General features: G+C 40.7%; 1 protein-coding gene across 9 annotated transcripts; it reads left to right on the top strand.

The window, feature by feature from the left end:
- Positions 1–1,416: 1,416 nt before the first annotated feature.
- MFF (mitochondrial fission factor) lies at positions 1,417–24,660 on the top strand. 9 transcript variants are annotated; one of them, XM_069864664.1, is made up of 10 exons: positions 1,417–1,559; positions 5,581–5,798; positions 6,701–6,873; positions 7,763–7,851; positions 11,543–11,617; positions 15,223–15,381; positions 17,744–17,761; positions 20,971–21,033; positions 23,565–23,649; positions 23,993–24,660. In XM_069864664.1, the coding sequence occupies exons 2-10, from the start codon at positions 5,582–5,584 to the stop codon at positions 24,122–24,124; spliced, it is 1,011 nt and encodes a 336-aa protein (XP_069720765.1). In that variant the 5' UTR covers positions 1,417–1,559; position 5,581; the 3' UTR covers positions 24,125–24,660. The 9 variants fall into 9 exon arrangements, with proteins under 9 accessions (XP_069720765.1, XP_069720768.1, XP_069720766.1 ...); XM_069864667.1 differs by lacking the exon at positions 11,543–11,617 and having other exon boundaries at positions 1,418–1,559; XM_069864665.1 differs by lacking the exon at positions 17,744–17,761 and having other exon boundaries at positions 1,418–1,559.
- Positions 24,661–25,270: the final 610 nt, after the last annotated feature.

Below are 25,270 nucleotides of genomic sequence, written 5' to 3'. Positions count from 1 at the left end.
ACACATCTGTTCAGCACAGATCACAGAATGGTTTGGGTTGGAAGGGACCTTAAGGATCATTCTGTTCTAATCCTACTGGACCAGGCTGCTCAAAGCCCCATCCAACCTGGTCTTAGAATCATAGAATCACTAGGTTGGAAAGGACCCACTGGATCATCGAGTCTAACCATTCCTATCAATCACTAAATCATGCCCCTCAGCACCTCATCCACCCGTCTTTTAAACACCTCCAGGGAAGGGGACTCAACCACCTCCCTGGGCAGCCTGTTAAACACCTCCAGGGATGGGGCAGCCACAATTTGCCTGGGCAAGGTATACCAGTGTCTCACCACCCTCATCATGAAGAATTTCTTCCTAGTGTCCAATCTAAATCTTCCACTTTCCAATTTAGAGCCATTTTCCCTTGTCTTATCACTCCATGCCCTTGTAAAAAGTCCCTCCCCAGCTTTCTAGTAGCCCCTTTCAGTACTAGAAGCTGCTCTAAGGTCTCCTTGGAGCCTTCTCTTCTCCAGGCTGAACAACCCCAACTCTCTCAGCCTGTCCTCATAGCAGAGGTGCTCCAGCCCTCAGATCATCTTTGTGGCCTCCTCTGCACCCATTCCAACAGTTCCATATCCTTCTTAGGGTGGAGATTCCAGAACTGGATCATCTCTAAAAGAACGAAGAGTGCAACAGTGTCCAGAAAAACACTATTTAAAAAAGAAAAAGCCATAAAAAAATGATGCTCTCAGAGGGACATTCTGTCCTTTCACAAAAAAAACCCCTATTTCAATGAAACTTAAGCCTACTTGAACTTAAATCAAACGTATTCTACTTCTTCCTATAATAACAACTTCTTGTATCAAGGTGATTGCACAAGAGACCTCTGTTTAGCGCCGATCACGCTGAACACGACGTTGTCATCTCCAAAAGAACAAATAATGTAACAGTGTCTGGGACTATTTGAAACAAACATTATTTGAAACAAAATAATAAAAAAAAATTATGCCCTCAGAGCAACATTCTGCCTAATGCTCAAAAAATATAGTTATATGGATGAAAACCAGCTTAAATCCATAAAATATTCCACCTTTTGTAATAGTAAATATTTCTGGGATCATAACAGTGTCTGGGAAAACAGTATTTAAATAGAAAAAAAAAAGCATCCTATAAAAAAACATGCTATTAAAAAAGGCTTCCTCTCAGAGGGACATTCTGCCTGAAGTTCAAAAAATAGTTACTTGGATGAAAACCTTCCTTTAGGTTAAATCGAAGTACTCTCCCCTGTAGCAGCAGCTCCTCTCCGCCCCCCCCAGTGGCGTGACCTCCCCTGCCCTCACCCAACATGGCCGCCCCGCGGCCCTGCCCCGCGCGTGAGGCGCGGCCGGGCGCCGCTTCCGCCCTCTCGTCGGTCACGTGCTGCGCGGCCGCTGTTCTCACCCCCCCACCCCCGGCCGCCCGCTACGGGAGCCCGATGGGGACAAGCGGCCCGGTTGCTGCGTTTCAGCCGGGGCGCGGGGCGCCTCGCGTGCTTTAACGGGCACCAGCAACCCCGGGAGGAGCCGTCGCGGCCGCTCGGGGTGAGTACGGGCCGCGGGGCCTGCGGCTGCTGCCTGCACCGGGGCTCCGCCCGCCCGCGCCTCCGCCCGGGGCTGTCGCGGCTCCGCTCTGGCTCTCGAGTCCCCCCTTCCCCCGGGGCTCCCCTCCTCTCCTTTCCCCCCACCCCTTTCCTGGGGCTCCCCTCCCGGTGCTTCTCCTTCCCTGGGGCTCCCCTCCTTTCCTTTCCCCCGAGGCTCCCCTCCCGGTGCCCCCCTCTTCCCCCGGGGCTCTCCTCCCGGTCTTCCCTCCTCTTTTCCCCGGTTTCCCCCTCCCGGTCCCCTCCTCCTTTCCCCTCCCGTCCTCCCCGCCTTCCCCGATCCCCCGGTCCCCCCCATTTCCCGTTTCCCCGCCCCCCCGTTCTCCCCTTCCCCAGGGCTACCCTCCTGTTCCCCCCCCCAGTCTCCCCCTTTTTCCAGGGCTTCCCTCCCAATCTCCCTTTCCCCCCTCTTGCCCCGGGGCTCCCCTCCATCTCCCAATCTCCCTGGTCTTCCTATTAGATAGAAGGTATTTTCTGTTACATCGCTGGCGTGAAACAAACCTGAGGGGACACAGCACCCTGGTTCGTGCCCCGCAGCTCTTTCTTGTCACCCCTGTGCTTTGGGAGGTCACCCCCCGTTAACTGCCGCGCAGAGCAGCTTCCCGACTTGCCCTCACCTGGTCCTCCTTTCCCTCTAACTGTTCCTTTAGTGCTTTGTCACTTTGTAGCCTCTGGGATCCGTGTTCTGACAGGTTTTAGCGTCCCCTGACTGAGGCCTTTGGGTCCCGCGGTGCATTTCCTTAGCTTCGCTTTTAGTCCTTCCCTTCCCTTTTTGCTGGTGGAGGCTCTCCAGGTGCCAGCCGGAGGAGCTCCGTGTCGCCTGTGGGTGCGCGAGCAGTAACGGGGCCACGTTGGGGACAAACAGTAAGGTAGCTACAGTGAGTTTGGTGTGAGCTGTCAAACCTGTGCAGGTCTCTGTGCTGGCACTGCTGGGCTGTTCCCGTGCTCATCTTCTCGGGCCTTGAAGCAACGGAGAGCTGTGTGTAACACTCCTGGCTGCAGCACAGGTATGGCCAGTGCCTGATAATTGCTGGGATGCCGGCAAAACGTTACCCTTCAGATGCGTGTGCATCGCTTCATCCCCTTCTCTTCTGTTGCCTTTCCTGTTTAGGAGAAGGAGATACCCCTGGGTCTTTCTGAATGCGTCTCATTCACCTTATGTGACTTTCCTTGCTTTCTGTTTCCTTATCCCACTCTAGATTTTCTCTTTCCTTCCTCTCTTTGGTTATGTGCCACTGATGCTTGTTTGTTCTTGAGCTGCTCTCTGTCCTTTATATTTATCCTGTATTTGTGATTGTATTTTTATTGTCTCAGCGTTCTCAGATTTATCTTCTCATTCCTCTTTTGAGCTACTTAGTTCTATAAATACAAATTTTAAAATTCTCCTTCTCCCTGGTTTATTGTTAACGTTTTCTGTAATATGCTTTTTTTACTACAGAAAGCACAACTTTGATTTCTGTTCTCTTTAGGTAGTTGACAGTTTTGTTAAGAAGCTCCATTTTAAGTTTTCTGTTGCTGAATCGTACTGTTTCTTGTTTTGCTGTTCTCTTGTAAAACGGGGTAGGAATTGAAATCACCTTCACAGAAAATACAGTTCTCAGTGATGCCAAGTAGATGAGAAGTCAGCAAGAGTAGGAAGAAGTAGGAGGTATTGTATCTATAGGTCCTTGGCAAGCACAGCTACACGCACCAAGTGATATTTAGGTTATAAATAGTTTATGAAGCAGCTATTCTAATGCAATCATTTTCTATGTGTGTTTTGCCACACAGCTGCAAAGCAGTTGTGATGCTAACCTGTGTAACAAAGCAGCACCGAACTATAAGGAGGCCATGGTGTAAATGCCCCTGTGGTGTAGCAATACTAGATGGCAAAAATTAGAGCTGTACGTTACTGCAAAGTGGGAAAGTGAACAAGCAGCAAACCACCTTTTGTCAGGTCTTGTGAGCAATAACTATTCTGTAAGCTGCTGCCAGTAGATATTCTGGGCTCTTCTTAAAACTCAGTCTCTTTATTGACATTATGATTTTTACTCCTGTTGATCTGGAAATGCTGTGCTGATCATAGACCATGTTTTGAAATGAAAAGCGCCTTTTGGAAAGTGGAGTCTTAGAGGACAGTGTACTTTGTTCACATCACTAACCCATGTCTTGCAAGAGGGGCAAACCAAAGTGCAGGGACTGAAAAAAAAGCGGAAGTGAAACTCCAGAGAGTTTTCAAGTGGCCAAGCTACTTGAGCACGTCCTGAACTCCTCAAAAGCGGTTCTTTCTAATTAAACAGGTTGTTCCAGTTCCTTTGGCTTGATGCATACAAACAGTATGTGTTAATACAGCTGGATTAAATCTGCATCACCTGGGGTATTTCCTTTATAACTGGGTTTTTTAAACTTATGTAGAACAGTCACATTCTTGCCTTCTTCCTGGCCCTCACTTCTACTGTGCTGCGTCGAGACTTTGAGATGAATAAGATTCTTTCATTTGATCTTTGGTGGTAGGAAGTCCTGAAGACAACACTGAGGATCCCAGGATGGATTGCCAGGTGGATCACATCTTAAATGTACTAAATGTGTGCATTTAATATAGCGTTAAAGAGGCCAGACACTTCTGCGTGCTTCTTCTAAAGGTCACTGTTAGTTTGAAGTTCTGTTGATAAATATGGGAAGCATTGCTGCTGTGTGATGGTGGGAGGAATGGCTTGTGGTCCGTCTCGACACCTGCATTGATGGTTTGCACTGGGGCATTTTCTTCACAACATCTTGCGTGTTAAGCTTCTGCAAGCACTGGGACAGCGACAGACATAGCCTTGCTGCCAAAAATAGTAAAAGAATGTACTTGTAATTGTAGTGGAGAAGCCTGGCTTTTTGCCAGGATGGATCACTTTGTTTGGAGAACTACTTCAAGCGATACTACTAAAAGGTTACTTACTGGAGTGAGCCATGCTTCCCGTCGGTGGATTTGCCAGGATAACTTTATTTATGTAGCATGTGTGCATCTCTATATAGAAATACAGATTTCTTTCAATTCTAACCCTAAAAACAACAGTTATCTCGGCCTGACCTGCTGACCAGGCCCCTTAGCCATTGCCTGGATGAAAAATTTCTCTTAACTAAGTAGTCATTGCAGTTCACATCTTTCTCTGGGAGACCCTTTCCAATCCGAGTCTGACGCAGCTCTGGGGTGCCTCTCTCACAACTAAGCCCATAACCATAATCTCTCTTTGAGCCATCAACATGGTCCACTGGCCTCTACCCAGATGAACAACTTCTCTTGGCCATCTCTTTCCAGCCTCAGTTTCCGTTAACAGCCCCTTTCTAGGGCACCTCAAAGTGCAGCTCTAGGATTTACCTAACCTCAAAAAAACCCTTATCTTGGCCTTTGTCTTCGACCTGGCTCCCCAGAGCCTTCTCTTCTCCAAGCTGAACAACCCCAGTTCTCTCAGCCCGTCCTTGTATGGGAGTTGCTCCAGCTCTCGGATCATCTTTGTGGCCCCTTTCCAACAGTTCCAACAGTTTCATATCCTTCTTACGCTGAGGATTCCAGAACTGGGCACAGGACTACAGGTGGAGTTCTATGAGAGCAGAGTAGAGGGGCAGAATCCTTACCCTGCTGGCCACGCTTCTTTTGATGCAGCGCAGGATACCGTTGGCCTTTGGGGCTGTGAGCACACATTGCCGGCTTATGTCAAGCTTCTCCTCAATCAGCACCTCCAAGTCCTTCTCTGCAGGGCTGCTCTCAATCATGTTGCTCCCCATCCTGTATTGAAGCCATGGGTTGCCCTGCCCCAGATGTAGGACCTTGCACTTGGTCTTATCAAACCTCATGAGGGTCACACAGGCCCACTTCTCCAGCTTGTCTGTTCAGTTAGGATTATCTGCTACTTGGCTAGTAATCAGAACAAAGAGTTTCCTTCACACACGTTCTGCTGGTTTCCTGTGTTGCTATGATAGCTTTGGTTTTCTTTTGCCAGAATGAGTGGGGCCACATTCCCATCTCCAGCTGCCGAGATGGCAGAAATCAATCGCCTTCATTATGAAATGGAATACACCGAAGGAATCAGTCAGCGCATGAGGGTCCCAGAAAAACTCAAAGTAGCTCCTCAAAATGTTGACCTTGAGAAGGGCGACCAAGAAGGATTTCCAAATGCCAGTGTAACCATGCAGGTTCCAGAGCGGATTGTAGTGGCAGGTATGTCTGCATCACAGTAAAAGAAAAAGAGGTCAAGATTTAAATTGGTTCCCCATGTTTCTCGATGGACAAAAAAGTATGTACTGATATATTTTTAAAAGAAAAACCTGTGAAATGCTTTCTGGGTTTCAAACAGTTATTGCTCGTCAACTTTGACTTGGGAAGTGTCTTAAACTCTGAAAATGTTTCATGGGTAGTTTTGGTGTAGCTTGTTGTGAAGACAGTTAACAGAATATATAATTGCTGACTTTTCATTTTACTAAACCATTTCTGGAGAGGAAAAACAAATAATATTTATTGATTTGTACCTGATTTTTCTTAATAACTACAAGTTACAGTAACTATAATGAGTTTGAGAGATATACTATGTATTAACCATCCAAAACGTGTTTGATTAAATCAGGATGCTGATTGTTAAACATCTGTCTGCTACGGAATGGACTGTATCAATATACTTCTTTAGTATTCATGGTCATGGGCTTTACAAAGACAAACTTGGTACTGGTGAAGGCATTACAGTTTGCAAAATGTATGACGTGTATATTTTATGCTTTGAAAGAGCAACATCTTCATATCCCCAGTCACCATATTTCTACATAAATACACCTTTAATAGAGCTATGTCTTGGGATTAGAAGTGCCCTCACTTGTAATAACAGTTGATGTTGCTCAATTACACAGGATCATTGCTCTTGAAGAAGCTGTTCAAGAAAGTGACAGTTAATGTGGTCTTTATGAGAGCCTTAACCATAGTTTTTAACATACAAGCCCTGTTAAAGAAGGGTATACTTTAGGATTTGGCATAGTCAGGGGAAATAACTGCTATCATGTCTTTTGAATTTTGTCATTAGTCCTCAGACCTCGGAACAGTTTGCTTTTTATTGACAGTTGTTGTTCTTACAGGTAATAGTGAAGACATTCCATTGTCCAGACCACCAGATCTTGACCTTCTTCCATCTACGCCATTCAAACCACTGGCATTGAAAACTCCTCCCCGTGTTATTTCTCTTAGTGATCGACCGCTAGATTTTTTGGACCTAGAAAAACCTGTACAGCCGACACCTCAAAATGAAGAGGCTAGTACTTATTTTGCTTTTTCCTTAGTTCAGAAGCGTTTAACTGAAGGAAGTGAAACGACCAATGATTTCTCTACTGTGGAGCAGATCTATTTGGTGCTAACATCAGTTGGGAAAACTGATATTCAAATATTCAAATATTTTATTAGCACTGTGGTAGTTCTAAGTGTGACTCTGTAGTTCTGTGTTTAACTGGCAGGTTGCTGGTAGTTGCCATGCTGAGTAAACTTACCAGTACTTGCAAAAATGAAGTCATAATTAGAACTTCTCGAAGTACTTTTAACAGAAAAATTCTTCTGATTAATGAGAAAGCTGCAAGGTATTTTTTAATTTACAAGATATCAGAAAAAGAACTAAAAGTCTTTTAATGTGTACAGTCAACTTTTGGAATTCACAGTGAGATGACATTGCATAAAATCAGTGAGTATTAACAAAACTCTGCAAAACAACTTCAAATAGTAGTATAACACTGGCATCCAGATGGATGATGTATAATTGTGATGTGTGATTGACATCTTGAACTGAAAAATGTTTATGAAGCTGCATATTCTATAGACTTATAAAATACAGTAGAATTATATTTATGTCTGGTGGAAGGAAGTAATATTAAAAATAACATTGCTTTCTTACATATTCAGAATTCTGTTTATACTTTTCGTATCAGGTCACGTGGACAGATAACGGCAGGTTCACAGTAAGTTTGGACCTTGATTTCATGGGTGCCAGCATCAGATCCTGTCATCAGTTGTTTTCTGCTAATCATCATGAAACCCATGCAAAAATGCCTTTGTATCTGAGGGCAGATCAAACTTACAAATGTCCAGGGCAAGTTATTAAGCATCTCCTGGAATTCTTTGTTTTATCTCCCTCTATCTCCTCTCTTATGCAGGTCCGTTCAGTGGGAAGACTGAAAAGAGAACGTTCCCTGAGTGAAAATGCCACTCGACAGAATGGCCAGCTGGCACGAAATGATTCCATGTGAGTAGAGTAACGGGGCGCAGGGACACAACTGCAGCTTTGTTACAGATTTCCTTTGTTCCATATCTCGTCTTTCATTTTTTTCCAACTAGTATTTTGTATGTTGTGGCAACTGCATAGTTTTAAATATTATAAGGCCAGCATTTTTCTTAATTTCTATGCTTTCTGTTTAATAAAGTGACTAATTCATGAAGTATTTTCTTGCAGTGGATGGGTGGGAGCATTTGTGGGCTCACAGTTGATTTTACCAGTTATTGCGAACTGTTGTTTCAAGAGATTTCTCAGTCTCAGAACTCATCAAAATGTTCCTAGTTCTTTCACTGTGGATATTATAATGGTTTTCATTTATAGAAAAAGGAATATGTGTGCTTCTTCATAAATATTAGAATAAGTAATTTTTTGATGGTGTCAATGTATGCAATGTTATTGGAATCTGTGTATTTTAATCTTTAGAGATCAAAATGTCGAGTAGCGTTTAGAGTTGGAAACTTCATTTATTGATACCATCTGAGGTAGCAATTCTTACAGTACTTTCTGAAGGCATAGAGGCCTGTATATTTTCATTAGATATGATAGTCTTTGAGTAGTAACAGTTTATTCTGAGTGACAGCATTTTTCCACCTGACAGTAACTGTTTTTGCAGCATAACGCTATAATCATCTATATAAAAGATTCCTAATACAGCTACCATAAAGAACACTTTCCCTTGTTGAAAGGATCTTAGATTTAAGACCTAAAAGATGGGATTCATCTGTCCCAATGTGTACTGTATAACGCTGTTGCTAAATCACCATAAACTCAATTTTCAATAACTAGAGGGAAATAAGTGCATGACCTACTTAGTGTCTGCCTATTTTTAGTCTAAAATAGATCAAATGAATTATGTCCTAGAAATGTCTGGATTCATCTGTTTACAGCAGGGGTCCTACCTGTCCTGTATATCTGTTACCTGTTTATCTGCAACTGGTGATGTACTGATGCACGTTCCAGACATATTATAATTATTCTTCTCTTCCTCCAGATCATCACAGAAATATTGTTGTGTATCTTCCTCTTCTTACTTAATCAGACTTTTGGTTCATACAAGCTTGCAGATTGCATGTCTAGGTACTCAAGTCTGCTGAGTCATAAATATTCACTGAGCTGACAAAACCAGATTCACATCCTTCAGCACCTAATCAGCTCAGACTTCAGGTGTTCTAGCAGCCCACTAAGTGCCCAGTTTCCTGTGGTATTGGTCATCCAGGTATGTCCTCCTGGACTGGGCATACTAGAATTTCACGGCAGGAATGGCCTTCGCGTGCCTGTCTGATAATTTGCACGTGATGCATGCCGGACTAGATAGTCTTCATGTGATGGAAGCTGCTTGTGAAAAAATTTCCCCTTTGATATTACCAGCTCTGCTTTGCCACTCTTGAAGGACATCGTTGCCATACTTAAAGGAAAACCAGATGGTATATGAATTCTTGCGATACCTTGAAATCACTTTATACTTGCTCCCCAGGTTAGTTTAGTCTTCTGAAAGTCATGGCTCTGTCTGCTCAGCCAGCAGTCTGAGAAACTGGCAAGATCAGCTCTCACTGGGTGTACCCAGTTGCTGTCAGATTTCTCATGTATGTTTGGACTTCTTGAATATGAAAATCTGAAATTTGTAAAACTCATCTGGAGAATAATTTTCCTCTGATGCTCATGCTAGTGCCCACATAATATCTGTCAAATAAATCAGATTTCCAGTGCCAAGCTGTTTCCATTGTGAGTATCTTGTAGGAAAATACTATAAACTTTAGATTGATCCAGAATCTCTTCTCTTTTGTTTGTATGGAAAGCAACAGCTCACTATTATTGAGCGTGCTGGAAATGCACTCTCTTCTGCCCATCTGAAAGATGCAATCTTTCTTCACCACAGCATTCCACGCTTGCTGACCTGCAGATAACATTATTTTAGAAGAACTTTGTTTATCTCTTGTCCCCTCAAGTACTTGGTTTTTTATGACAGAAGTTGTGCTGTGCCCAAATTGTAGATCGTCTGCTTTGAAACCACCGAAGTTCGTAGAAGCTGTTTCTTCTTCTGTCATCATTGCTTCTTTAGACTCAACGTGATTCAGAAAAAGAAACCACTCTGAACATGCTGTGGCAGTCTCAGTGATGCTGAGTCTGGCATATCACCCTCATCCAGAATTTGTCAGTCTCCAAGTGGAGAATGTGACTGCGTACCTGGCCAACTCTCAGGAGAATGTTCTGGGGAATTCAGATTACAAAAACACTCTGTTTGAGGTGGAACTTCAGTGGTTCACACAAATGCATGAAAGCCAATTCTTTTGTACTTGGTGAAAAAGGTACCTCTGCTCTTCTTGCTTCACAGTTTAGGGCCACAGGACATGTACTATATACTGCCACAGAAAACAAAATGCAGGTTTCATGTAAATAAAACCAATCCTACAAACAAAATTGATAATGTGGCATTCTGTTCTCTATGTAGAGAAGCTGTCCATGTGGAAGTGTTACTATATAGCTCAGGATAGGCAATACAGGAAACAAACCTTCATGTAAATTATGCTACCTCAGATGGTACTGTGTATCACTGAGCTCATAGGCTACTATTTCTGTTAGAGGTTCATGGTAAATGTGATGCATGTCTGACAAATTTAGCTTCCTTGTTGATAAATTAGGCCATTTATAGAATCATAGAATCATAGAATAACCAGGTTGGAAGAGACCCTCCGGATCATCGAGTCCAACCATTCCTATCAAATAGGAAGCTGGATTATGTAGCTGGATTCTACCATAAATATATTGTTTGCACTACAGAAACTGTAATTGTACGTCTTTTACTTCCTTTCCAGTGGTAGAAAACCGCCAGAAATCAGCTGCCTCTGACGTTCTTATTTCCAGTATTGTTGGCTGAAAAAAATAATCTTTATTCCGATTGCTGTAATGATTTCATCAAAACTGGGTTGACCTTTAAGTTCATATCATGTCTACCTAGTTTCCTTCTGCTGTAACTAATGCTATGGTGCTCTAACTTGAAAAAGATCAGCTCTATATTCCTGTGCTTGCCTGAATCTGGTTCACATCAGAGAGTCCACATTTTAATTCAAGTATTTAATTCTTGTCCAAAAAACCCCTTTTTTTAAAATGCTTGTTTCTCATACCTCTTTGATTTGATTTCCTGATAGCCGTGATGGTCTACTTGGATACCCTGATGAGTCTCCATTGAAGAAGCACATGGAGTACTGCTATTTTAAACCTTTATTTTCTAAATAGGACTATAATAATTAGGGTTTGATCTAGGACACTGTTGTCCTTCTTGGAGAAAATGTGCAGAATTCCAGTGCTTGACCTACAAAGTGACGAAGTTAAAAATTCTGGAATAGATTGTCAGATTGGAGCAAAAGACTTGGCTGGCCTCCCTGTCACAGTGTTCTCTACATAGTGTAAATAGCTGTTTCTTTTCTGTTGTTTTGCTCTTCTTGTCATCCAGCTGCATGCAGAGAGTTCCAAGGATTTTTCAGGAGTTGGGCTTGACTCAGGACAGAAATTCTCAAATGCTTTTTAACAAACCTGAGATTAACACATAGGCAGCAGCCTGTAAAATAACTGTCTTTCAACATAGCAGTCATTACAAGTCTCTAAATTACAATCCTTCTATTTATAAGGATGCTTACTTAAGAGATTGCAATTATTATTCAAGGTGGCAGAGATCAGATACTGTTCCAAGAAATAAAATGCCACGGTTCCAGTCACCTCTTTCGACTAAGGATTGCACGTAAGCCTAAATGTTACCTGATATAGGAAAATCAAGAGTGTTTTAATTCCATAGCGCTCTGCAATACTAATTTTCTGACTAAATATCTGTAGTTTAGAATATAAAATTTGAAACAACCTTTGCTACACTGAATGTGTGGTTTCTAATTTTGCTTCAGGGTTTCTCAAACTTGGCCAAATTGTTTCCCTGTGTAAAGAACATGGGGGGAAAAGAACTGTCGACAAAAGGGAAGGAAAAGCTTCAACCTAGAACTGATTTGTAAAGAGAAACTAAATTTCAGGATAGCTTTAGTTTGTTTTGTTGTTCTTTGGCTGGTTTCAAACAGCTGGAGAAACAGAGCTTTTTGCTGGCTGTTGCCAGCCAGTGTTGAATGCAAAGATTCCAGTTCTGCATCGGAAGTCAACAAATCACCAAGAGTGCATGGGACGGGGGACAGCATTTAATTTCTTTTCTGCTCCAGCCCTTTCCCTTAGGAAAACGCATCTCTAGAGGGTTCAATTTCACAGTTTGAGAAATTCTGTGCTTCATGCAAGTTGTGGTGGAAAAGGTATCGTGTGCACGTCTTTAATGAGATTACAGTCTGTTTGTGTGGCTGAATTTAAAGTAACTTTGATTAGTTACTTAATCCATTTGCCTGTCATTTGATACTTCCGAAACTTAAGTCAGAGAAATATCTGAAGTAAACCATCTGTACATCACAAATATTTGGAGAAGGTTTAGTGGAGATTACCACTAAGCTAAAAACTCTGCACATAGTAGAATGTTACCCAGCTCTTCCACAGTAACTTCTGCAATTCCTTCTAGCTTGTTTTGATTCCAAACTCTGGAATTGACTGGTGTTTGTAGGCAGGGAGCACCAAAACAAGTGGCTAGAACTGTGTATAAGAATTCTTTTCAGAAATTTGAAACAAAATTAAACCTAGGCCTGAGACCTAACTACAAAAGGAGAGAAAGGGGATAGCCGCAATGTCTAATGATAAGTAGCCATACTAAATGTTATAGAATTTTCCTTATGATAGAGACTTTTTTTCATCTTGACAGATTTGTGTATCTGACACTTGCTTCGTATTTCTTTTCTGTGGCCTCTGACGTAGTCCAAAGGATGACTACTTTTTTACAGGGCAATCATTTTGAGTCCTGCAAAAGAAGGATAGAAGAAAAATTTGGCTTCTTACTTGTTTCTGCCTCCCCCTGCCAGCAAGCCTGACACTTGTAGCCTTTATAGAACAGAGGGTTATTTTCACTTGCAGGCAGAATGGTCTCTTTCTCAAACTGTGCAGTTTAGAAGGATTTTTAAATTGGCAATAGCCTTTATGGAGAAAAATTTTAGTTATTTCATTTAGTTATACAGTTTAGCTCATCTCCAGAAGCAAGGAGATTGAAATAATCTCTTAACTAATTAAACCATTTAAGAAACTAAATATTTTCCTAAGTAAGAATTAAGTAATATCTTCAAATGAATGAAATCCCTTGAAACTGCCTTGTCTTACAAGCCTTCTTTACAACAATGAGCATGAAGTAGTCCAGGAACTAGGCCACAGGGTTAGGAATTGTCTAGTTCCGAAGACTGCCTTGATTTTTCTATTGTCTACACTTTTCATTTAATCAGCACACAACTTTTTCAACAGAGAATTTTGTGCAGTTTTAGTTAAAAAGCTTTTGGGGAATTTTTTCAATATCTGCAGAAGACTTTGTATGCCATTAACATTATTGTGGTATTTACGGTGACACCACTGTGGACAACAGGAATTCCACAATATCTTGTAGTCTTCAATACATCTAAATACTCTATATATGTTACCTGGTTTTAAGCTGTCATTCAGACTATTCTGTAAATATCTAAAGTGATGAACAGGAAAAATTACTTTGAATATAAAAGTTCAAGCCTTCAGCTCTCCTCTCATTTCCCACAAGGCAGCAAATTTGCAGAGGAGTAGAAATTCTGATAAATTCATTTCGGGGGCAGTATTACCATACTTCCCCCTGCTTCTTGGTATTTACCTAGTGAATACTGGCATTTCCAATGTAATTCAAGAGTAAAATGTGTGGATGTGACAACTTCCATTGATTGCAAAATACAAGTCATTATAAATCATCTTGGGGGTTGGAACTGGATGAACTTTAAGGTCCCTTCCAACCCAAACCATTCCATGATCCTATGAGTAAATATGAAAGAAAGATGGATTTTGAAGGATGACAGAAGCAAAGTAGATATTTATTGATGTCTCCTCCCCCTTTTTACTTTCTCTTGTCCAAATATACTCTACAGCAGCATGAAAACATATTTGCAGTTCAGGTAGTGATGCCCAGTACCAGTCAAGCACCAGCCTCAGCTGCTGTTGCATGTCCCCTGAAGCACAGGATGGCTCAGCTGTTCTGTGGATGAAGTGGAATCCATGGAACATGATCTGAATCTGTCTTTTCAATGGAATTTTCTTTCTCACTCAGTTTTGCGATCTTGGTGCCAGCCAGTTGCAGAGCATCTCTACTCAAAATAAGAGTACCCATAGAATTAAGATCCATTTAGAGATGATCCAAATACCAAATCAGCTTCCCAGCATTTGGCCACTAATGCTGTGTTTAATTTCTTCAAAATGCCAAAAGCGGGAATATTGGCATTCTAACTCCTAAAACTGTTACAGCAAAGCACAAGTGGCATGAGCAAAGGAAATGTGTTGAATTGTGGATGCTAATCTTGGAATAAAAGCTGTCCTGAGATTTAAAGGGTACAGTGACTCATTTGTTTCGCATTTCTGTTCATATTTAGAATTAGGTTAACATAAATTACTGTGAAAGAAGCATCTCTCATCTAATTAAAATTTCTTGATTTTTTTTTTAAAAAAACCATCTTGATGTTTGAAGGACAATGTGGATGAACTCAGGTTAAATGTAAAGAAACACGAGCAGATCAAAGGCAGTTTATCAAAACTAATTTCTGTCTGATGGGCATGAGGCTTGTATGATACAAATGTTCATGCTTAAATTTCAAGCCTCTGTATTTTAGGTATTTTTATATCACAGTCAAACTCAGATCTCATGATTTCTTGTCGCTGAGATATGAATTATGTTCTTTCTTTTTAATTTCTTGCACTTACCTTTAGTCTCTGTTCACATGCTAATCAAAATACTATCTTGATCTGTAGTCACAGCTTGAAGAGAAATTGTTGAAGGGGCTCTGTGTGAGATTCACTGTATTGAAAAAGACTTGGGTTTTGAAGAGATGAGGGGTAGGATTTTTTTTTTTAAATGCCAGTGCTTGTAAAAACACTTTTCTCACTGATGTCAGTGAGGACTTGAATATTGACATCAACAGGTACAAATTTAACTGGACAAGGACTTTCTAAAATTAACTCATATACAACAGATCAGAACTGTGTCCTTGGGTGATTACTTGTGCTTGTTTCTGAAGAAAATCTGTATGTGTAGTTTGTGATCCCTATGCTGTTGGAATTTGGGAGCATTTTCTCTTAGTGGTGGGAGAAGGGTAAGCCAAAAGCACACAATAAGCATTTTTGGAATGGGGTCTATCTGAAAAGTTTTCGGGTTTTTTATTTAAAATCTGACTGTAGTGTTTCTCTTTCCATTTACTGTGCTTGTATGAACAGCGTGACACCATCACTGCAACAGGCTCGTGTCTGTCCTCCCAATATGTTACCTGAAGATGGAACTAATCTTTACTCTGCTCGTGGCATTTTGTCGTTTATCCAGTCTTCCACTCGTAGGGCTTACCAGCAGGTCTTGGATGTGCTGGATGAAAACCGCAGGTGATTGGTTGTCACTGATTCTGCCAGCTTTTATCTGCTTTTTTTTTTTCTTTTCTCCTTTTTAGTGGAGTTTGGTTTCTGTTTACAAAATAATGAGGTGAAATTATTTGCTTTTGTTTTCCTTTGCTTTCACTGTTCATAAGCAATTTAATTGTCCAAAATTCACATTTCAAAATGCTTCTGTTGTGGTCAAATATAACATTGGTTTGGTTTCCTTCCAAATAAAAGAAGTGTCAATCTGTGACTGCAAGGGCTTTTGCTGTTTCCAGATTGTCAGTGTTTTCTTCAATTAACACTTAACCTCAAGCCTACAAATTTTTTAGCCTTGCTTTCTGCTTTTCTGTTGGTGAGCAATGGTGCAAATCAATAAGATTGGGTTGATGTTGTCATAAAGCATTAAAATAAATGTGTAGAAACAGGGTAGAGTATTTATGCAAGCCATTGCCAGCACTGCTTTTGATAATGTGTCAAGACTTTAGGCTGTTTCAGTTTACATTGGGAGTACTTGTCCCTGGTTGATAGATGACTGATGGTGACCACTTTGCTGGATGCTGAGAGCAGGAAGGGCAATGCATACTGAGAAGCTGGTTGCTCCTCTGGTTAATGCTGTCTCTGGTTTTAGGATAAGCTGATGCTTTGAGAGATAATGAGCCAAAACAAGTCTTGTGGCCATCACTGTGTAGTATTACATTTCCATTCTCTTCAGTGGAGCGTTTCCCACATGTTGTTTCCTTGGACTGTTGTGATTCGGCACCTCTAAAAGAACGGCATGTTTAACACTATAGAAACATTTTTGAAGACTGATAATGGCTAGGTTAATTTCCCAAAAGCAGTGTCCGATAGTCTGCTAGCACAGAGGTTCAGGTGAAAATCTCACACAGATAGTCTCTAGTGTAGAGCTATCTGGGATCTCTAGGGCTTGCCAAGAGGTCAAAATCGAGGAAAGAATTGTCAAGAACGCAGGGGGGATCTGCATGTTACTCCTGCAGCCCTTCACTTGGCCTGTGCTAGGAAGTTCTGTGGACTGCTGTCTATTTCTGGTTACTAATAGCCCAGCAGCACTCTTAATATTTCGTAGTGTGAAGTTAAATTTTGCTTTCTAGTTGTTTTGGTAATAAAACAGGACTCTCAAGCCAATCTTATTGTGAATGTCTGTGTTTGCAGCCACTTTCCAAATTGGCACCTCCTGAAGCTCACCATGTCACTGACCTGGCAGTATATAAATGCCTATATTAATATTCTTGAACTGTGGAGAGCTCCAGTCTTTCTGGCCTTTATGTTCTTAACCTGAGACTTAAAAAAACCCAAACAAAACCCCTAAAAGAGATTATCTGCATAGCTGAAATTCTGTGAGTTGGATTCTTAACCCTGACTTAATCCTATGAAATTTCAGGCTGTACCTGTTAAAACACAGATGCTTGTCAACATTTGGACAGTAATACCTTTTTTTCCCTGTCAATATTAAAAATTAGATGGAAGTAGAAGTTTGTTTCAGTTTACAAAATTAAAGCTCCCAGATAAGGAAGAATTCTACTCGCTGTGAATAACAGCACTGCTGGAGGCTGTGCCAGGAGTCCTGTTATAGTATAGACTGAAATTCTAGTCCATCCTTCAGTATGCAGTGAATTCAACAGGTTTTATTCGTGGTTTCCAGTAGGCATGTTCTTGCCCATGTTTTCTTGGATTCTGGAAAATACACAAATAGGCATGCATACAGTTCCAACTTGCTTCAGTTATCAGAACATTTCCACAGTTCTGAATGCTTCAAAAGCTGAATTATTCTTCCCAGTTGGGGTCAATTTTTAAAGTGTTCTTACTAATCTTTCTAGAAGAAATGGAAAACCTATTTCCAGTCACCTCTGAACAAGTAGGTGACAAAATAATGAACTTTTCAATAAAATGAAAGTGTATTCTTTGTGCCTGGGTGCTTAGGTCCCCCCTTTACTCTACAGCTGGCGTAGGAATGTGAAATTTGGATGATTCACTTGCATGGTTGCAAAATATTATTCATTTTAAATTGCTACAAATCTGCACTCTGTTCTTTTTTCTCTGTGTGATGTGCTTCCTATCTCAAAACCTCATCTATTTTATTGCTTAATACTAGAAGACATCTTTTAAAATTAACAAGATTTGGCCGTATGTTACTCCCGCAAGTATTTTTCTCTTGTTTCATGGCTTGCCTTTTTTTTCAAAACTATTTTCCAATCTACTAAAAGTGCTGACAGTAAGTGCTGGCTGTGCTGCTGCCAATATTGAGTTCTGCCTAGTTTAGCTAGCACTGCTCACAGAATAGGTTATTTAAATGGACAACAATTTAATGATCACTGTTTACACTGTCTGTTTACTCTTGCATTTCCTTCAGCTTGGACAAGGACAATAGGTCAGTTTTGTTTTCCAGTTCTAACCATTTTTCTGTTTCAATTTCTGTCAAATGACTGCAGAGCCAGTACTTGGTGATACCACTGATCTTTGATGTTCTAGGGAACAAAAAATAAACCCCAATCTCCATTTAAGGAGATTTTATTAATGTCCTAAATGCCATAAAAAAGTGCAATTTCATAACCAAGTAGAGTTATACTGAAATCTGAACTGTTCATCTCTTGGGTCGATACCTTTTTACTTAGGAGAAGAAAGTATGGAAATTTATTACTATTTCCTTGCTTCAGGATAGCTCTTTCTAAAAAGTCATTGTCCTTAACTGCCATATGTCACCCATGTAATCATATCCTGAGGTGTTACAAGATCACTTTTTATATTGAACAAGTTAATTATAGTTTTCATGGTAGAAATAAAATGACATGTGAGTTAAGACAATCACAGAGGGCAACACTACTTTGGACTGGGGTAATGTAGTTCAGAAGAAAATGAAATGGCGCTGCATATGCAAAGGAACAGGGAAAACAGCAGCATATTGCTTTGTTGAAGTAACCACTTAGAGCACTGAGACAAGCAGGGAGAGCGGCTTCATCCAGTCACTGGTTCTTCAATGCACAAATCCTTTTGGTAGTGTAGAAGCTGAGCTTCTAATGCAGTTTGCTCCCAGAATGTCTGTAGAGTCCTAGTGCCCATTCTTACAGCTTTTCTGAGATTTCCAGAGGTGTTTTAAAGGACAGTAAAAGGTGAGCATAGCCCCTGCCTCTGCTGAACAAAGAGAAGGTGCTGGACTCAGTCCCTTCTGCACGTGCACAGAGATGATGGAAGTTGGACCCAGGTACCTAGATTGTCCACACCTGGTTGTTCTGCTCCCAGGCCATGTGTTTATGATTGCATCATCACTGTGGTATTTCCAGTGCATGTTCTGCTTGAAGTTGAGGAAGCCAGACCAGATTCATTTGGTCATTGCCTTATTGCTTGTTTTTCTACTGTTATTAAATTGTATTACCGTGCATTCCCTTCATCGTTCAGGCTGCCACTGTATTTGCAGTGAAGTAGTTAAATGTTGAGTATGCATGGCCTTGGAGTTATGGCTTCTTCTGATCGTGTGTTAATGTGTAGGATGGAATTGATGGAAGCAGCCAGAAAATTCAAAGTTTTAATGTACTCTTATGCAGTTTTTTTAGAAGGCCGTGGTTTTAGTAGCTTGACTATATTTTACTTGTTCATTCTGTATTTACCAAAAAAATGTGCTGCTGATTTTGGGTTAAGGTTATGCCAGTTATGAGGCCACTGTGATCTATATGATGAATTATATATATATTTAAAATCTAGGAAGTAAAAAGTATGGGAGAGGCAGGAGAATATTCTGGCTATCCTTTGGGGTCCACCTGTAAAGAAATACAATGCAAAGAAAAAGAAGAAATCACATGCAGCTTCTTACCAGCCTGACTATGTTGGGAAATGGGATTAAAGCCTTTTCTTTAGATTAAGTTCTTGATTTGTACAGATCCCAGAGTTGTTTTGGTTTTACTCCTTGCTGTAGCTGTCCGCTACTTCCAAGCCTGTGGCTTTCCTTGGGAAGGGCAGTGTGGATCAGTTAGTATTGATTAGTTCTACAACAGCTGTAAAACTTTGCCACTAAGTACGGCAGAGGCCATGAGTTTAGAGAGCATTTAAGACCTATCACTCTCATTGCACAGAATCCAAATGTTACTGTCCTGTGTCAGATGGTGTGGGAAATGCCTGCTGGATACTGACAAGCTGGCATTCGCAGATCTGCCTATTAATTACAGGCGACTTATGTTTGCAGAGAAATTCTGCAGCTTGTCCTGTAGCTGCTGTTTGCTGAAATTCTTCTGCTTTCTCAGAGCATTTAGTTCTAGTATCAGTCAGACAAGACTTTAGACTAGTTGAATTATTTCTCGATTAAAAAATAAGTAGTTTTCTGCAATACCTCATGCAATTAGGTAAGAGTATTTTCTATTTGTACATATTGAGAATGTGAGTTTGGTTTGTAAAATGCATCGTGCTGGCTTATCTTGTGCACTAGACAGAAAAACATTGTGATATGCACTTAATGGTGCTGATTAGCATAGGACCCAGGCCCTGTAAGAATTGTACCAGGTAGCAGAGTTTACTAAGTCTCCTAGATCCTGATCCTTATAAATAAAACTAGTGGTGGTGATACTTTTGCACGGTTCTTGCTCGTTTTCAGGCCAGGCCACAGTGTTCTCCCAGCCACCTCGGCACCAAGCCTCTGCCTCCTACTTGTACTGCTCTAAAGATCTTCATACCTCGAGTCTCTTTGTCTTTAGTTCTATAGCCTGGAATATACGTGTCTTAAATGTACAGTACCAGTACCTGGTGTTGGCACAGGGAAGAAATTAAGAAAAGATTTCAGGCTTTTGAATATTTTGTTACACATTGTGGATGTGGAACACTATTGCCTCATGACTAGAGGCACTGAGAAGACATAATACTGGCTTTGTCAGAAGGTGCTGCTGGTATTCACGTCTTCTGTAAACTGGGATGCAGTACTTTCTTACTGCAAAGTTAATGTATATATATAACTGCAGCAACTTAAAAAGGTCTATTGTTTCTTTCTCTCCAGAGAAAGGAAAAGAAATAGAAAGAACAACACTTACAAGGATGCTCATACCATCTACATGAAGCTTTTCATGGAGGGATCTACCTCTCTTTGGGTTGTGTATGGTCATTAGGCTAACAGCCCAGGTTTTGTGAATTGCGTTTAGCATAGATGAATAAAGAAAAGACAAATCCTCCCTTTCCCTAGAGGAAGGAGAGAATGATTATGTGTAGATACACCTTTTTTTTTTTTTTTTTTCTCCAGTTGTTAGGTGAGGTTTGCTTTTGAGGGGGGAATTTTTTTTTAAACCTGAAGTTTCCCATCCTGTTTATCTTTTTTATAAAGCTGATGACCTCTGCCCAAATCCCTGTTCCAACCGTTTGTCTTCCATAAAGGAAGCTATATCATCAGAATTTTGCCCATATGCCTTAGCTGCATAAACATTCAGTGTTGATTACATTTTAATAAGGGAAATACGAAAGTGCAGTTTGCAACAAAATATATAGATATTATACAATATAAGTAGTAGTATTCTAATGTTCCTTTGTTCTGTGTGTTTTACCTCTTATCTCTGTTTGTCATTTCCTGTTCCTGCCTATCTTTCTATCTGCAAAAACCTGCCGTAGGCCAGTGTTACGTGGCGGGTCAGCTGCTACTGCTTCCTCTAACCCTCATCATGACAACTCCAGGTAAATATATTTTGTTAGTCATGATCCAGTAATTTAGATTCCAAAAGTCTGTTTTCCTGTTTCTTGTGCACTTATTCCAAAACACAATGCTCATTTCTATTTTCTCTCTCAGCTCCTGAAATATTTGAGGCCTTTATTCCTTACCCTTTATTCCTTACACATCCCAGTAACCTGCAGAGATCTTGCTAGTGTAATGGATGCAACGTGCTGCAGAATTCTGGCTCAATCATGTGTGAGGGAAGGCTCTTAAATTACATTTGCAGCATACTTCAAGTATTTTCTATTATATTTAGTAGTGACTTTCATATTTTTATTGCTAGAAAACCTGGCCTTGCATCATGTTATTTTTTCCAGGCATTGTCAGGAACACGCCTGGGATTGTTAATTGTTGCTGGATGCCTTCTCACCACCATTATTTTGAATCTCATGGGAGCTGGATATAAAATTGATGTGTAATCTCATGGTCAGGATGACAGAAAAATTAGTCCCTTCCACATCTGTTGTTCCCATTTCCGGCTACACTTCTGATTCTTTCATCAGAATGGAGATTATATTTGTGCTTAAGTTGATGCTGGATGCATACAGGTGTTTGGCTTTCATAATGGTCCAAGAGTTTATCTCAAGGGGTCAAGGAAATCAAGGTAACCTTCTTGATTTAATACCTGGAGTGCTTTGGAAGGTGATAGAACAGTGGGGATACACTGACTTACTATGACATTATATTAAATGTGTGTGATCTGGGAGGGCCGTGTGTCCAGCTCACTGGAATTATCAGCCTCTCTGCTTTTCCCAAGACACGGTGAGGCACACCTATGCTGTGGAGCTGAGGGAGTCTTTAATATTTTACCATCTGCTACAAATAAAAAATAGTCTACTGAAAGACCCCCTGGCTTCCAGAGGACCTGCAGTAGTAAAGAAAACTTGGTTTATTTTTGTGTGTGTGCAAAGCTTCAGACATTTTTTTTTTTAGCACTAGAAATGTTTGAATTGTATTATAGTTAACTTTGGTTTATTTTAAAATAACTTTGCTGAGTTAGCCATGTGATCACAGCACTGAGGAAATAAAACCACAACAGTTTCAGGGATTTTTTTTTTCATATTGCCCAAACTGAAAGAACTGCAAGTAATAGATAACATAAATTATAGCTAAGTGAATGTTAGTGAATGTAGCCTCTTTAGAATAAAAAAGCAATAATAGTGTGAATGAGAAATTATATTTCTAAGAAAAGGCATTGCCAGAACTCTTCTTTTTGTCTCATATTGTGTTTTTAGAACAGATATGGCTCTGTTGACAGACAGTTGCTTGACTATTGCCTTACTAAAAGCTAGTTTTATCCTGATCTCATCTGGAAAAGGTGTCTTTCTCCCTGTATTCCTTTCAACACAAAAAAACGCCACAGATCAAAACATGATTACCATCCTATCTTTTATACAGTGTTGCTCAAGGATCTCATTGTTACCGAAGTCCATAATAATATAACTCTCATCTAGAAACAGTAATTCTTACTTAGAAACAATGTATTAACAAATAATGCAACATGGAAACTTGTGACAAATTGTCTGTTGGCAGAGGGAAATCCTGCAGGAGCTGAGGGCACTTTAGGAAAGCTCGCTGAAAGGGATGACGAAATGTGCAGTGCAAAAGTATAGTGTCCACACTGAAGTGTGTTCCGCAAGCTTCAGGAAGTCTGCTCTCATTCGTGTTAGTTGACCATTAACTGTCATTAAATGCTGAACATACTTTCAGGTGTCTTTTGTTTTGAATTTGGTAGCATTGATGTTATCTTGTTCAATTTCCTAATCTGTTTGCAGCAGTTGTTCACATCTCCTAGTGAGAATGCAAGTCATGGGGAGCTGATATTGGAAACGGAGGTTTTAAGATAGGAAGCAAGAAATGCAGTGGTAGGTGCAGCATCAGGAACTGCTTTTACCTATTAGTTGTCAGAAAAAAAATCTGGTTAAGAGGTAGCATTTGGAAGATCAAAACACATACTTTGTGTAGACTTTCTGCCACTTCCCAGCTGATAATAAATGCACTGTATTTAACTAGCTTGCATTGGAGAATAAAATATTTAAATGTGGAGAGTAGTAAACCCAGATTCAATCAAGCACTTACCAACTTGCATCTAGGTGAACTCTCCATGGGGACAACTGTACCTGGGGAGCCCCAAGTGCCTGACAGCAAGCAGTCTGGCAGATGCTGCTGGTTCTGCCCTGCTGGCACGTGCCAAGCTCTGCAAAGGCCTTGAACATCAGCAGGGACTCTGCATGGCACCACAGGGAGCCTGTGAGGCTTGCCACGGAGACTTATCCGCTGCAGAGAGTTACCTCTTTCCCTACCCACTTCATGTGTATTTTTGCTTTATCAGTTAGGAACCTGTTGAAATAGGCAACACTGCAAAAGCTTCGGAAAGTTCTATAATTCTTGTCTCCATCACCACCAAAAAATGCATCAACTAGAATGCTGATAAAATATGGTAGTTGCTAATATTTGCATGGATGAGAGAGCTAAGTTACCTCTCATTTGATAGGTATGGTCTTACCAATGTGGATACTCCATTTGAGGGAACACCAGATGACATGACAGTTGTGGATGCTGCTTCCTTAAGACGACAGGTATGTACAGCAGAGTAGTTGATAATATCAAGAAAAAAGCTGTAGTGGTAAAATGGAGGGGCGGGTTTTCTTTTTGTCTGCATGGGTATCGATAAAGGATGTGTACCTGTCTGTACCTCTGCTGCATTTGCCCTCATGTATCCTGTATCACTCTGGGAATTGAGAGAGTCCCTTTCTTTCTGGCCCTACTTATTAGCAACAGCAGGATCTGAAGATAGAAGGCAAATATATCAAGTGTTTAAAGTCCATGTCTGTGAGATACTAATTTTACATGACTATTCAGAAGCTTCTAGAAAGTCTGGCAACTTTTAATGAAGTATTAAATGCTCTTATTTATTTTTAGATAATCAAACTCAATCGCCGTCTACAACTTCTGGAAGAAGAAAACAAAGAGCGCGCTAAAAGGGAAATGATTATGTATTCAATTACTGTAGCTTTCTGGCTACTCAATAGCTGGCTTTGGTTTCGGCGCTAGACATGGCTCTCAGAAGGATTTAATAGTTGAAAATACAGTTTGCAGAATTCTTTTTCTGAATTGTATGCAGTTTTATAATTCATACACTGGAAACTTCCACCACAGACAAAGGCTATAGAGCTGCAGTGTTAAAGGGACACCTTGCTGTTCAGTCGTAATGTATTTAATAGATTTGTATTGCAAATACTTGCAGTATCTTTCTTTGCATGCTTCAGTGTAAATATGGGTCAGATGTTATGCAGTTTGCTTTATACAGTGTGAGGGCAACGATCTACAGGAATAACCACTGAATGTTTTGTTGTGGTGGGAAGAGAAGAAATGGAATGGGCTTAGGAAAAATATCAAACAAATGAATAAAAAGTGGTTTTTATTGTTCTGTTGTTAGATGCAATGAGACATGATTGCACTAGTTTTCCTTTACTCTGAATAGTTTGAGGTGTGTCATATTCAAAGAGTATGTCCTGTTTCATGAGTACGTTCCTTGTTTAATCACACATTCAGATCAAACAATAAAAGGAATTCTTTGCTAACATGCAGATTGTCCAGAGCTGTGTAATATGTATTCTTTTTAGCTTTAATTTTGCAGATTTTTTTTCTATAAAAGACGTTTTTAAGCTGGTCAGTCTGTGAGTGATCAAAAAATTATGGAGTGCAAGATACCGATGTAGTGTATTTAATAAAACTCTGGAAAAAAAAACCAAACAAAAAACCAACCCAAACTGGTGTTTAATGTTATTTTAAGAAAATTTATTGAGGGTTCATCTAAACAATCTGACTGTGAGTAGTGATGAACTGAAGAACTCAACACTACCAGGTGAGCAGCCGAGAGCCTGCTGCAGGCTGCCATCCCCTGCACATCGGTGGATTATGCAGGTGTGGGAAGCTGGCCTGGTGTCCCCAGGTACTGTGGCAGACTAAATATCCCCACTTCAGGCCGATGATCCACCACCTTTCTGGGTGGGTAACAGCTGGAGGAGTGCTGAGCATTGCATGGTGCTGGAGGGACCTCAACCAGCAGCTTTGTTTACTGTGTGTTATGTGGCTCCATTGGCTTCTCAGGGCAGGTGCAGTGCATGTTTTCTTACCATGGCTGTTAGAAGTATGTGCCTTTGTCTTTTAGAATCATGGAAGGGTTTAGGTTGGAAG

Source organism: Phaenicophaeus curvirostris, chromosome 10 (assembly GCF_032191515.1).
Source record: "Phaenicophaeus curvirostris isolate KB17595 chromosome 10, BPBGC_Pcur_1.0, whole genome shotgun sequence".
Classification (NCBI taxonomy): Eukaryota; Metazoa; Chordata; class Aves; order Cuculiformes; family Cuculidae; genus Phaenicophaeus; species Phaenicophaeus curvirostris.
This window is presented reverse-complemented; position numbering and strand designations above follow the sequence as displayed.

Coding starts and splice junctions, on each gene's coding strand:
- MFF (XM_069864664.1), top strand. CDS start 5,582: ATGAGTGGGGCCACATTCCCATCTCCAGCTGCCGAGATGGCAGAAATC. Junction 6,874..7,762: donor CGACACCTCAAAATGAAGAG/GCTAGTACTTAT, acceptor TCTCTTATGCAG/GTCCGTTCAGTGGGAAGACT. Junction 7,852..11,542: donor CTGGCACGAAATGATTCCAT/GTGAGTAGAGTA, acceptor TTATTATTCAAG/GTGGCAGAGATCAGATACTG.